The sequence below is a fragment of the Tiliqua scincoides genome, chromosome 2 (assembly GCF_035046505.1).
Source record: "Tiliqua scincoides isolate rTilSci1 chromosome 2, rTilSci1.hap2, whole genome shotgun sequence".
NCBI lineage: Eukaryota > Metazoa > Chordata > Lepidosauria > Squamata > Scincidae > Tiliqua > Tiliqua scincoides.
In genome coordinates, this window is record NC_089822.1 from 94775016 (window position 1) to 94789912 (window position 14897).

Consider the following 14897-nt stretch of genomic DNA (forward strand, 5'->3'; position numbering starts at 1 on the left):
AGTCCTCATTCCAGCTCTCCTGTCAACCTGGCCACCTCACTCAGTAGCCAATTTTGTAAGATGCAATAACCTGTAGGAGTCCTTGATGTCCGCTGCTTGTCCTCCAATTCCCTGCTTTGCACCAACAGGGCAGGAATGGAGGGATGGACTAGAAACAGTGCCTGGTTGGGTAGATAGTGGCACTTGCAGGCAAGCTAGCTCCTGAGCCATTCCAGCAACTCTGACAGTGACAGAGGCCTCTCTGACTGCTCCAGTTGCAACCACCACCTTTGCATCAGTGATGGTAGCCACAGCCACTGGGATGACAATGGTGATGGCAGCTGCCACTCAGTTTCTCTCCAGCCTGTCTTTTGTGGGTTTGGCACCAGAAAAAAGAAGCAAGGAGTCCGCTTCACTTTCTTTTTCCTGATTAGGGTCAGCAGTTGCCCACAAGATGAGGCTACCGCTTTGAAAGGTCAGCATTAAAACATCCTGAAACTTAACATATGAGTTTTTCCTGGCCTAGGGAAAAAGTCATCTGCTATATCTTTGTACATTTCCAAGAAAACTAGTAAAAAAAGTGAAAACTCTTCCAAAGTAAGGAAGGGTTGGAGGGGTAGAAAGCAGAATAAGAGACCACAACACTGAAAACTGTGCTGATGTTAATGTGCTAACAGAGAGAGAGCATTGCAGGTACAAATGTAATCAAAAGACACTTTTTGAGCTCCTGTCATTATTGCCTGGTGGTGCTACAAGTTTGCATTAGCATCAGAGACAATACCCCCCCCCCCCCAAAAAAAAAAATTGTATTCAAGTCAGTTTCATACAGCTAAATAACAGCTAAGTTACATATACATCTCCCAAAAGCATTATGGGATAAACATGAAATAATTCTTCTGCAAGAGAAGGATAAATAATGGCTTTCATTTAAAATATCTTCTCCTGTTTTGGGCAGAGTCAAACCAGTTAATCATGTTAATGGTCCAGATTCAGGAAAAGAATTAGGTCTAAAAAAATCCAAATAGATGATCTTTCATTCACAAGAGTCACTATTCTCTCCTCGTCTTCCCCCGCCCCAGATTCTTCAATAAAAGGAGCATGCAGTTTGGCACAGAAAGTTCACTCCAGCATCAGCATCATTACTGCAGGCACAATCAGAGTCCATGTCAAGGTGGGGAGGATCAGAAACAGGCCCTTGGAGCTGCTGATGTCTGACTGAATGTGACTAGATCGCCTGTGTCCCCGAGGCTGGGGTTCCACAGTAATGTAGCCATTAATGATGCGAATCCGAGGAGGTGGATCAGTGGCACTGCAAGGAGAGAAAACAGAAGAAATATACAATTTCAATTAGATGTTATTCAAAATAAAAGTGGGATAGAACTTAGTGAAATGCTGAATCCATTCTGGAGTAGAATTGCATGTTTCGAGAAACTCAGGGTTTCTGCCAAAAACGGCAGCCCCATGTTGAGTTCCCCACCCTTTCTGGTACCATATAGTAACATTCACTCCATCTGACGTTATCACATTTCCCACTCAAACCTATAAAAAGGTTGGATGTTTGCTTGAGAGTCTTCTGGTTGACGCTCCATTAAACTTTCTCTGAAGTTAACTATTCCCTTGAGAAAGATGGTTCACAACTAAAACATGCAGGGAATTAAAGCATACATATAACCTCCAGTATTACCAGCTGATTTTTTGTTGGTTTTGGCAGTGCTTTTGCAGCTTCTGTTGATTCTACCTTTTTCTATGGAAGTTTTTGCCTGCCACTAGCAGCAGCCAGCAACAGGGGGCAGGGGCTAAGAAATGTACAGCTGGATGAGTGGAATTTTCATAAATATGACAGATGTAACTAAACATAGCCATCATTTACCCAGGAGCATAACCCAAACCTTTGATCATGTAGACCAGGGGTGACAAACTCATTTCATATAGTGGGCCGAGCAGCATTCACGGCAACTGCTGAAGGCCGGAAGTGACATCATTAAGTGATGTATAAAATGACAGAACATGGGCAAATCATATTTCCCATTTATGGGTGAGAAAATTATTGTGTGATCTGCACTTTTGGCAGTGCCACTTCTGCCGCAGAATTTGAGCATCAGCTAAGCTTTTGCTCAGTTGCTGGTCTGCAAAGTGACATGAAGTGACACCTCAGCAGAAGTGGCTGAGGCACTGCTGAAAGAAGTGCTTGACATTTGACTTTTGAATAGCCTCTGGACTTTAGGCTATTCGTTTTTTTATCTTTTCATCACCTTTTGGTGACCCATCAAAAAATCAGGTCGCGACTCACAGTTTGGGAGCCACTGGTCTAGTGCTTTCTAGAAGTAAGAGTCTCCCGTTTTTGGACAAAACTATGTTTCTCCATGAGAGTAAATGTCTATGCTGTCTGGATAACAGACTCTAAATATTTATAATTTGCCAACAAATAGATAAACTATATTGCTTTTAAACAGAGCTCAGCTTTGGGTTCAGTTTTGAGAGATTCTGAGTGCAAGACTTGTTTGTTTTACGTTTATACAGTTTAAATAAGCCTACTTTAAAGGGACACTTTAAATGAATTTATTGTTTAAAAATCATTTATTCTACAAAAAGAAAAAAAATTATGTTTGGCCACCCTATTGTTGCAAAAAGGTCGAAGTAATATGTGGTAGAAAAAGCACACATAAAACATGACCACCAAATAAACACAATGTTTAGATTAATGCCAAGGACACTAAGAAATATTCTCATGGTAGCAAACAACATCTGAACTGATGTTAAGTAACTCTAATGTTTTCTGAGAACAGAAGAGGATATGTTTTGAATCACCCACAAAGTTACCCCCTACAGACATTCAATGTCTCATTTAATTAGCCCAAACTGGATTTTATTAATGGTTCTCCATGTCCTGCACACATTTGATTTAGAATAGTTACATCCTTCTGTAGGATCCTTGCCAAATGGGGTTCAACCCCCTGTATCAGAGATTGAGAACAGATTTTGCTGCCATTAAAACAGCAACCCCAAGTATGGTACTTGACTTTTCTCTGTAAAAGGGAAACTGTTGTGTGAATGACAACCAGTCACTTATACAAGAAAAAGCAAAGGAATGCCCTTGTGCACACCATTGGTCTGCAGGTTATGCTTGTTGTGACCTGTCCCCTGGTGACCACAGGAGCTCCCAGACACATTATCCTTCCCCTTCATTTACACAGGCCTGTCCACTGTTTAGTGATGGGTGAAACTTCCCCTCCCTGGTTCAGTTCAAACTGTGCTTGGAAAACCCCCAACTCTAAACACTGGAATAGCAGTGAGCTCAACTTGGAATCCATTGTGCTCCCAATGAAATCAATCAGCAGCACAGAAGAGTCCAATCATCCTCCAGCTTCCCATCAGCTACCAACCTGTTCTTGTAAATCCATAATCTTCATGCACAAGTCTTTGTAATCTGCCCTGCTGCTCCCTTCCAGCAGGGAGATTTGGGAGCAGCAGCAGAAAACTCCTCCCTCTCTTGTGCATGCTATAACAGTATTTCTAGGGTTGGAGATCCTGGCAATGTATCTTCCAAGAATGCCTGAATGTGTTGAAAGGATGTTAGACAATATGGAAGCTGCATTTCCCAGAGTCCTGTGCTGTGCTAACATGGGCAGCATTGTAGTAATTGCTAAGATGGTCAGTAAGTCTCAGGCAAAGACATGAATGTGAGAATGGGTTGCACAGCCAGGAGAAGGGTGGAGGCTGCTTTTGACTTAACCAGGGGTGGTCTGCTGTGCAATGGAGAGTTCTAATCACATATACCCTCCCACTCACTAGCAGAACCAATAGCAACAGAGTTGTACGTCTCTTCCTTTTCAGTTTCTCGGACTCTCAGCTCTTAAAGTGCTGCTGTGGAAGTGGAATGGAAGAGCTGATTTTATTTTTTCTTCCAAGAGAGCAGATGTACAGATCAGGAGAGGAGAGAAGGACAAACCCAAATTCCTTTAAACTAGGTTCAATTGACAGCTGCTATGCCTGGAGGGTGTTGCTGCCTGAGGTAGGAAAGGAAAATAACTGAGGAACATGACAGATGTGCTTCTACCAGGCTTACCATGCTGTTTGTGAGCAAAAGAAGAAGGGGCAGGAGGATTAGAGCTCCCCATTGTGAGTTTCCAGGGGAAAAACCCACACCTGAGAATTTTGAGGCTCTAAAATGACACTTCTAGATTACTAGTTGGGCACACTATGCAGAATTAGCAAAATAGCTGGAGGGAATCTATTACCATTTTTGAGCTCTTGGAAAAACAGGGAAATAGTAAACAAATTTCTCTTATCTGCTGCAGATGGATTCTCTACATGATATAATCAGTGCTCTGAATGTTCCGCACATCCAGTCAGGTGTTGCGCAGTCCGACATCTATAAGCCACGGCTGAATTTGACTTTTTGGGAATACAAGATTTAAACTCCAGTGGTGTGCGTGAGGTGAAAACGGTTCTCACATTTATGCATATTCTCACAAACTGAATATCCAAGTACGGTATCTTGCTGAAAGTTCTGATGACAGAGCAGTGTTCCTTGATAAGCAGGGTATAAGTCTTATGTATCCTACTACACTAGTAGTTCCTTTCAAGAAGTTCTAGCCCTTCTTCCTTCATACGGTTTGTGCAGAACATGTCGTTCTGTTCTCCTTGTCCTGTACTGCTTACGTCCTTGCCAAACTGTTGCAAATTGTTAAACTCTTAAGGGTCAGCGTACACGTTTGGCAGAGTCTTAGTAAGGCTTTTCCTACATTTTCACTTGAGTTTGCAGGGGACGAACTGAATGCTCGAAACTCCTTGCACACTGACAGAGGCAAGGAGAATCTAGAGTCATAGAATGTTAGAGCTGGAAGGGATTTGGAGGTAATCCAGTCCAACCCCCTGTTCAGCACGACAAGAAGAAGGCTAGACAGGCAGCCCGATCCAATGACAGGGCAGCGCTGGTGGCCCACACATTGCCCCAGCGCTAGCTGTCGCGTAAGCGCCATAAGGCACTTTGCCGCCAGTGGACCACATGCAGCGCTGATGGAGAGGCCAGCATCTGTCAGTGCTGGGCCTCTGTGCCAGCGGGATGCTGAAGAATAGCATGTGGCAGTGAGTACTCCACTGCTGGGAAAATATAATGTTTAAACTCCTTCTAAGGCCCACTGATTAAAGAGAGTGAGGTCTTTGCACTGGTTAAGCAGAAGACACTCTCTCACCTGTGAGTACCATTAGGTTTTGTAGTCTCATTCTTTTTAAGTACCTTTCCCTTTTCAGCTCTGGTCCTTCTTTAAAAAAAAGAAAGAAAGAAAGAAACAGGTATCAAGTAATTAACATTCTCTGTTCTGTCCTACTGTAGCATGACCAGGAGGCAAAATCCACAACAAGGAATATGCAGATAGGAGCAGCCTTAGTTCTTAATCACGCCTATGGAATTCTATGAAACAAAGAAAATGGGCTGCAGACCAAGACATGGTTGGCAAGGGGGAAAAAATCTGTTTCTTGCTCCAGATGTGGGATCATCAGGCATGGGGGCTGGTTGAGCACATGAACTCTAAATGGCAGCTTTATAATCCTTGACTTTTTCTCATACAAATGAGTAGTTGCCATTCAATCCTTATGGGAAAATGTAAATAGTGTCATGACGAGAGAGAACTACCCACCACCTATTACACAGCTACAACTATCCCAGATACCATGGGTGGGGGACCAATGGCCTCTATTCTACTTTGTGGTAAGCTCAATGGTTGCAGAGGGGTTAAATATGATTTAAGATTCTTCTCTCATGCAAATTTGAGACTGTGCACTTTTTCTTTTTAACAAATACTACCTTTACTTTCCTTCCTTGGGCAGCATTCCACTTCAAAAAACAACAACACAGATGTAAAACCTGACATTATTCTCACAGCACCGCTATACTTGTACATGACTACAGTGACTCAGTTTTAGCACTGGGCCTCTCTGAAGCCTTCCAGAGCTCCTTACACACATGGTGCAGAGCTGACCAGAGTTAATATGTCTGCATTTAAAACCCACTTTAAAACCATTCCTGTTCTTTGCACACTTTGAAACTCTCCCTACTGAAAGCCTACCACGGGTAAATAGATCTAAGGAAGATGACACATATGGAAAATGGAGAGCAAAGACGAGCAAAAGAATTGGCCAGCCAAATTAGAACCAGGCCTCTCAAAGCTCAGGCATGCAGAAGCAAAGGGCCAAAGGAGCAGGCCACTCATGCACTCAGAAGTGTGAGCTGGGAGCATCTCCTTGCAGAGGCTGAAGTAAGACGCCAACATCAGTTTTAATCCCCTCCCTCCCCCACTTCAAATTGCTAAGTGGAAACCATCATTAAATTCTAGGCAAACTACAAAACAAGCACACATGCCAACCAATAAAATAAAAAGCATATTAGTTTCTGTTATGCCAGGACCATCCGATTGCCACACTCCGTTTCAGCTTTGTGTTGGCCAAGTGCATTAAGAAAGGAGGGGAAAAGCCTTTGGGATTGAAAGGCAATTAGTATCCCTTTTAAACACTTACCTTTCCACAGCTAAGAGCCCCCATAGGACACTCACACACTAGTGGAAAGGAGAAGAGCCAGCTGGCATTTTAACAAAAGAACAGCCCTGACAGCAGATTCAGCAGGGTAGGAGCCCAGATCAAGCAATGCAGGGAAACCTGCTGGCACAAGTGCCAGAAATTAATAGCCAGCCCCTTCTTTATTCATGACACTGAAAGTCACTAAAGGTCCAGACTCAAACACAATACAGCTGGCAGGTTGGTTTGTAACTGACCAGCACCTCCACCCGTATTTTCACAGCTATGTGTAAAAACTTTGGTTTTATCATTTATTTATTTGACAGATTATATAACACCAGATTATATAATACCTTTTGACCACTATGTCCTTCAAGGAGATTACAATATTTTAAAAATATGATTTTAACGACTTCCCAGGTGACAAAGCAGGCAAGAGTCACATGCTCTTCTGCTTGGGCTGCTTTCCATCAGTAGATATGAAATGGCAGCTGCCTAGCTGGTGTGCTCTCAATTGCCCTTACTCCTAATGCTCGAAATCTTTATATGTCTTGGGTGTTAAAGGAGAGAGGGCCAGGTCCTCTTCTGTTTGGGGTGCTTTCCATTAGCATCCTCAAGCTAGAATGTTAACCAGGAGTTGAGAAAGTGGCAAAAGAAGATTGTCTTGCTTCTATTTCATCAATGATATGACAAAAGACAAAAAAGAGGAGTACTGCTATTACAGGTTGTGTATCTCTTCTCTGGACTGCTTGGGAACAGAAGTGCTCTGGATTTTCTAGATTTTAAAATAGTTGCAAACACATAATTAGATACCTGTATCTTGGGGGTTGCAGGCAGAGGATGAACTTGCTGTTGGCGTAGTATGCAAACTGTTGTTCCCCCAACTCACCCCTTCCCATCACCCTATCACTCCCACAAGGTCCCCTGAGCTGCCTGCTCAGTTCTGCACTGCCTTTTGTGCTGCCAGGATACCTTGCAGGGTAGTTCCCCAGCATGTATTGCACTATTAATTAAATGAGGGGGTACAGAGACTAAATGAGGGGGCTAAATGAGATTAAATGAGGGGGATTAAATGAGGTTAAATGAGATTAATGAGGGGGTTAAATGAGATTAAATTAGATTAATGAGGGGGTACAGATTAAATGAAGGGTACAGTGATATGTTGAACAGAGTTTTAGCAAGGTGGTGATTTTATATGCAGTCTGCCTGACCTTGTTGTATTGTTGCTGTTTTGTTTTGGTCTTGTCTTGTTTTAAAGCACCTAATTTCGTTGTACTTGTGTACACGGGTACAATGACAAATAAATTTTCTATTCGATTCTGGTCAGCTCCCACTGGCACACAAAACATTAAAAAATGTGTTTTTTTAAAATGTCTGCATGTTAAAAAATATCTGGATTTTGGAACATTCCAGATTTTGGAATTCCAGATTCAGGGTAATCAACCCGTACTAACAATTAGAAAAAAAAATTATTCTGATTATTATTTGCATTTTCTGTCATCAATACCTAGTATTACGACAATCCACCCGACGGAAAGAGGCAGGGATGCGTGAGGTTGAAAGACAGTGGGTTGCTCAATGTGTTCAAAACTAAATCGAGATTTGAATAAGGGATTTCCCAGCTCACAACTAATTTGCCACTGAGTATAATCATAGGAGATGTTCCAATGTGGCATTCAGGTCACGATAAACATTTCCCTTGATGAATTCTGTTGGTCATACAGGTACAACTGTTAAAGCCACTGAAGCCCTGCCAGGGGACTAAGAAAGATAAGCTGGCAAACTTAGTCAAAATGCACAAGATGCTGTTGTCCACCTCCACCAGCTCATTACCTTTCCTCGATGCGTACCCAGAGGTCATTGAACTGCCGCAAGCGCTGCTTTTTCTGCTGCTTCTTTTTCTTCTTCTTGTATTTCCTGTCCACTTTCTCCAGCAAGTCAATGTTTTCGGGCAGCAGCAAGTGGGGCAGTAGCTCCTCTTCCTCTTTCTGGGGATGTTGTTGAGAAAGGGGAAGCTCCTGGGAGATGATGTAAGAGGCATATTCCGGTGAAGACGAAGAGAGGGCAGACAGCACCTTCTGAAGCTTCCCACTATAAGAGAAAAACAAACCACTGTGGAAATGAATTGGAGGGAGACAGGTGAGTGGGTGTTTTGCCAAGTTCAAATATGAAGGCACAGAATTGCCAGGAAGCCTTTTGAGCCTCTTTGTAAGCCAATGCCTCATTTCATTCAAAAAACAGCAGAAGTGTTCAAATTAAAACAGTACAATCCATCCATTCTTTCTCTTCAGTAAAAAGCTCAAATTAAATAGCTTCTTGTTAGCTATAACACTGTATGAAAGAGAAAGCCTGGCGCTATATATTAAACCACGTTGACCATAGTATTGTGAACCAAGAAATATGATTAGAACAAAAGTCTCTTTTACATGGACAGAAACCATTTTTACTTTCTACTGTGGAATGAACAGATTATTGAAGGTGCTCAGCACATCACAGGATCAGACTGCCAATTTACACTTTTAAGAGTACAAGAGACCAATAATCGGGGGGGACAGCAGGACTCTCAACCCAATCCCAAATTCCGCAACTGGAATAAATTATGGAATGGAGCATAATTTTCATTATCACTTATGTTCAGTTGTGCAAATTTTTTTTTAAATATTTGGACTCAGCATTGTCCCCTACTGTCTCTTAGCATGTTAAAAAAGGAAGCACAGCTCCTCCAGATTGCACTTGACAATTCTAAATGCAAGTTACTAGCTATTTGTTGCCAAAATAATCCCTACCATGAAGATTTCCCCAAACACCAAGTTAGAGGTGGGACCTTGGTATCCACTGATTTGACCCACCACTGATACTGGAGTTTACCTTTAAATGCCTTGTAACATGGGAAAAAAAGCACCAAAATCCAATTTTCTACCTTCATGCTGTTAATAATTTTATTCCATTATTCACCCCATCAAGTAGCTGAATGCAGTAGTGTCTATACCAACGCATTCTGCAGCAATAATAAAGGAGAAAGAAACCTGGAAATGAGGCGTTAAATCTATTTTTCCACTGAGTTGGTATCTATTGATTTTTTTTTTTTAATCCACTAGGGTTTCTGGAAAGAAGTTCCAGTCAATAAAGAGGAACAACCTGTATTACCTTACAGCTATAATGAAAGGACACTAAGTAAAGTTAGATCTTTGTATTCATGGTGGCGGTGTAGGGGGGGGATGACGTCCGGGAAAGATAATCAAATCCACAGGTCTAGTCCATTAGAAGACCTCTGGACATGATTAGAAGTGCCTTCCGGTTGCATCTGGAAGTGTTCTGAGCCCTCCCCCCCGCCCCCCGGAGTTTTTGGAAAAGCACTTCAAGTTTTAGCAAAAACCAGAAGTGTCTTTCTGACATCTTCAGGTGGTGTTCTAAGGCCCGAAGAGGCTGCGCACAGCCTCCAAGGGCGTCAGAAAGCACTTCCAGTCATGTCTGGGAGGTCAGGTGAGGCCCTCCAGCACAGGTTAGGGTTTGGAATCCACACAGAGTCAAATCTGCAGGTTCTGAACCTAAAGATAAAGAGGACCCACCTACCTGTACAATGTTTAAAGCCTTCTGCTCCCAATATCCTGTGCAATTATTCTGGAACAGTTTGTTGCATGATAACAAGCGTGCACCAAGAAATTTAAACGTGTGAGGTTCCCGTGAGCCTAGCATACCACTTGCTGGCATACCACCTCCAGAAGAGCCTGCCTGCTCCATGCTTCTTCGCAGACAACTGGTGAGTAATTCTACCATATCTTTGCTTTACTCAAAGCTCAACCCTAATTTGTGCTAGAGCAGGCAAGGCAGTGTGCCTGCACTGCATCCAGCACAAGTTTCAGGCAGCCAGAGGCCTGCCCTGGGCCGTCTGATAATGGTGTCAGGATCTGGCATAACTGCTGGGTCTAGCCCCACCTCCCACTCCCCCTCCCAGGAACACCCGCCCTCCCCACACACCCCCTGATCCCCACGCCGTGGAAAGGCTGACACAAACTTACCCCATCGTGGCTGGATCCAGCACAGGGAGGCCGACACAAGTCCTGTGTGCCAACTTCCCTGCAGTTGCGTCGTTGTGAAAGTGCTTTATTGCACTTCCGCAACAATCCCAGGTAGGTGCAAGGGACTTGTATCAGCCCAAGTGCAGATTTGGACTGGCCCTTAGTCACTCCTGATGTTGCAATGGAATTACTTATCCTCTAAACAGGAAATAATGGGGCATAAGAGTGACTACTGCCTTCAAGCATACTTTGGCAAAGCCCTTTGTTTCATTTATTAGAACTTTGGGAAACGCTGCTCTAATGTAAAGTTAGATTCGCATTTCATCCACAAGAATGCCTTGGAGAGGCTAAGAGAACTGGGGAAAATCTGACCTAGAACATCTAGATGTTTTGGAAGGGTTGATAGAGGTCATCATAGGCTAACTAGCATTGTGCAATTTGGAATATACACGCTTGCACATTGTAAATATTTAAACACACGAAGTAATGAACAAAAATGAATCACCCAGTCCTTTCAAAATGTGTATCAGAGACAAATGCATAGCAGAACAACATCTTGACAAACAAAGAATATTATTTCAATTCTCCTTCAGCACTGAATTAAGTTCACAGAAGATTTGCTGAACATGAAGTACATTATAGACAGACTGATCAAAGACAGAAAAATATAGAATGGAATGCAAAAGCCTCTCAGGAGATCACAGGTGGACTCACGAGTGACCCTGAATGAGCTCCCCATTCAAAAAAAATGAAGACGGGAATACCCCTAGGCTAGGATAAATGCAAGTTTACAATTCACTGACTATTTAGAGTGGGATACTCTATAGTATATGACTAACCCTTGAAGAATGTTTGGGATCCCAAGAAGAGAAAGGCTAGGTTCTCTTCAGTCACTAAATATTTATTAATTATCATCATCAACAACAACAACAGTATTTATATACTGCTTTTCAATGGAAAGTTCACAAAGCAGTTTACAGAGAAAGTCAAACAAACAACTAATGGTAGAGTGAGGCAAAAGAATATTCCCTTATGCTCCATGGGAACGAGGGCAAAATATCTAAACACTCCTAACTCCAAGCTGTTAACACTCCTGCTCATTTTGGGATAATGCAGACATAATGTAGGGTCTCTCAACTGCAGTTAAAATATCAGAAGCAGGTAGCAGGATCACACGCTGCTCTGTGTTCCTGCTTCTGAGTAAATCATACACATCCCTGAATACATAATGATCTGGTGCACCACACCATTTCTCATCTTTTGTCTGTATTAGGAGATCACAAATATGCCACAAGTTCACATAGACCTTTCCTCTCTCATGTTAATTACCCCCGACTTCCACAGTTTGCTTTAATCTTTAAGCACAACCAAGGGTTATTAATTAGGGTTAATGCTAACTCTAACTCTGTCCTCATAATCAGAGCTTGAAACAGGTTTCTCAGTGCTGGTTACACAGCAATCTAGTCAGCGCCCATACAGAAATAATACTACAGTACTGTTACAGCTAACTATAGAACAGAGGGGTGAATTTGCATGAGAGAAGGAGAGGAAGTGAATACATGTTATGTGCCTTCAACAAGCCAGCTGAGTGTTTCCTTGACACTAACATTAACTGTGGTTAAAGTTGGCCAAAGTTTCCTCTTAACTAAGATTTGAAACTTAGTTCAAATCCTGGTTAAAAATCTACAGTTGGGTTACCCACAGTTGACATCAATGCTCACGTAATGCTTAACCATACTGAAATGGAGGTGGAAGAAATTTGATCTGGAGAGTACTGGAGGGATGGGTTGTTTAAACTTTCATGTCTCTCCCAATCTTTTGATCATGGTTAACAGGGTCTTTCTTAGTTATATCTGCACAGGACATTTGAAGGGAAAAGCAGTCTGTACTAGCCTGGGGACAAGAAAAGACCCTACACAGAGAATCTTGTGGCACTTCAAAAGCTAGACACACTTACTATGGCATAAGCTTTTACTGCCTACAACTCACTTTACTGGATGCATGAGATAGTAGCATACATGTGTATGTTTATATAACCAGAAGAGAAACAGAGAGTGAGTGATTCAAGGTGAAGCCAATAAGTCAAGAACTGTCATTTTGGACACCTCAGATGCACAACAACAGTTTGTAATAACCGCACTTGCCTATGGGCCACCCTGCTGCTTGTAGGAACACTAGATCAAGACTGAAGGTTTACCTGTTGATGGCTTGTCCAGCCGGAGTGTGTTCTACCGCATATCCTTCTCTCCTCAAAACATCAATTACTGTGTTGTTGCCCATGAAATGACCTAAAGCCAAGGTAAAACAAAGCCCCCTAATTATATGAATCAATGCACACAAATAACCATATCAAGCAGACCAGATTTGATGGCAACACAATACCTACATGAACATCTGTTTTCTGTTCCACAAGAAACTTGCAATGCAGATGTGAGTGGTAGACCAAACCAAGTTATTTCACTACTATAGATTTGGCTGCATATGTGTCGTTGCGTATGTGAAATGCTGCTTAGTGTTCTGGTGGCTTACCAGGCACAGTAAACCAGCTAGATGCACATTATTGTGCGGTGAACCTTTAAACATTTTTTTATTCAAATCCATTATTAAATACTGTAGCAGTTTCCAAATTGTGCACTGAGGAACCCTGGGGTTCTTCAGCAGCATTTTATGGTCTTTGCAATGGGGAAAAAAAGCAATAATAGACAACCCTCTTGAAAGACAGCACACCCAATTTTCCTTTGTAATTCCCTATGACAGAGATGTACTCTCCATTTTTCACCCATGGGGTGGGTCAGAGACAGAAATTCCATACTCCTCCATCCCTTGGGTGAAAAAAGGTCAGGAGGAGAGATATTGAGTTGGAAGGACTAAGGGAAGACATAACAAAGCCTCTTTCTTCATAGTTTTCTGCTTCTACACAACTCATAATGGAATAAAAATAATTATGAAGGAGAAAACAACAGAACTTCGTACAGGTATAACCTAATTATCCATGGATTTTTCATCTGTGGTTTTATCTCAATGCGATGAGAAGGGTCCTTGAAATTAAAGGAAAAAAGTCTTAATAGCCTTGTTGATGCAAGAGAGGGCAGCCAGCTGAGAATCCACCAATCATTCTCTCTCCAAGCACTTAGAACAGCTTCATTCCAAGGCAAGTGACCCCTCCCTTCACCCTGAGCACGTGAAAGAAAGATAATCACTTTGCTCCGGGTGGGGTCGCTGGCTCGGAGTGAAGCCTTCCTAAGTGCCTGGAGAGACTGATTGATGGTTGTCTGCCTAAAGCCTCTGTCTTACATCACAAAGGTCAGCAAGGCTGTTCTTAAATTGTCTAACAAAGGTACATTGTTTTTTAAATGGATTTGCTTTAATGTGATTTTTGCCATCCATGTGAGTTGTGGGAATGAATTATGAGATACAGGTTGAGCCCTTGATATTCCCAAAATTAAAATATTCCTAAGAACCCTCCATAATGCATAGGGATACCATAGAAGACATGCAGAGGATCTTCAACTATTTTGAGGCAGGTTCAGATTATCACAAAATGTTAGAATTGGAAAAGATCTTGAAAATCATCTAGTTCAACCCCCTGCTCAGCGCAGACACCTACTAAACATCTGTAACAGGTTGTCGCTCAGCCTCTGTTTGTTAGCCTATCTGCCACACAATTAAAAGCAGGAATCACTATCAGAGTAATCTTTTTATGCTTATTTTATATAGTGCCTTTATTTGATTTATATCCCACTTTTCTTCCACCATGGAACTCAAGGAGGCCCACATGGATTTCTTGAGAGATCACTCATCCAGACAATGATCAAACCATTACCTCTTCAGCAGGGCAGCTACATTATATGCCCTCACAACCATGCCCTGTTGATCTGGACATTTTCACAAGCAATGACCTGCTGATCCGGGCATCACTGCATGCGAATTGGAGCAATAATCTCCTCTACTGCATTTTCAACTGTGAAGTTACTTTTACACCGAGTGCTTCCATCTCCATTAACCTTGGAAAACTCCACAGAGAAACAAGTCTAGCAAAACTTCTCACACTTCCATACTTTTTAGGGATCATCCTTTGCTGCCCAGCCATGCAATAACTGTTGTAGGAATTGAGATTGCTAAGGTGTTAGAGAAGGGAGGGAGTTGCTAGCATACCTTCTGTTTATGTGGACAGGCAGACTCTGATCTGCTATGCCCAGAGTAGTTTGTGGACAGGCACCTGTTCAAGGAACAAGTGACAACCCTTTTTATGCGGATTCATAATAATGTTTACTGTTAGGCACTTGTACATGCCCTTCCTTTATTTCCCTTTGATCTTGAGCTTTTGGTCAGCATGGTGACCTATAATTGAAACAAATGCATCAACTGATTAAATGTTTAGCAAGA

General features: G+C 42.3%; 1 protein-coding gene across 5 annotated transcripts in view; it reads right to left on the reverse strand.

Annotated features, from left to right (window-relative positions):
• Positions 1–640: 640 nt before the first annotated feature.
• Positions 641–14897, reverse strand: part of TRABD2A (TraB domain containing 2A) — a 77262-nt gene continuing 63005 nt past the window's right edge. For 3 of the 5 annotated variants that reach the window (XM_066616717.1, XM_066616715.1, XM_066616718.1), the window contains 4 exons: positions 12709–12799; positions 8326–8583; positions 5175–5243; positions 641–1288 (listed from right to left, as the gene is read on the reverse strand). In XM_066616717.1, coding sequence (XP_066472814.1) covers positions 1099–1288; positions 5175–5243; positions 8326–8583; positions 12709–12799 — 608 coding nt within the window. In that variant the 3' untranslated portion in view covers positions 641–1098. Of the gene's footprint in view, positions 1289–5174; positions 5244–6495; positions 6634–8325; positions 8584–12708; positions 12800–14897 lie in introns of those variants that run through there. The other 2 variants (XR_010793842.1, XM_066616716.1) reach the window with 2 other exon arrangements.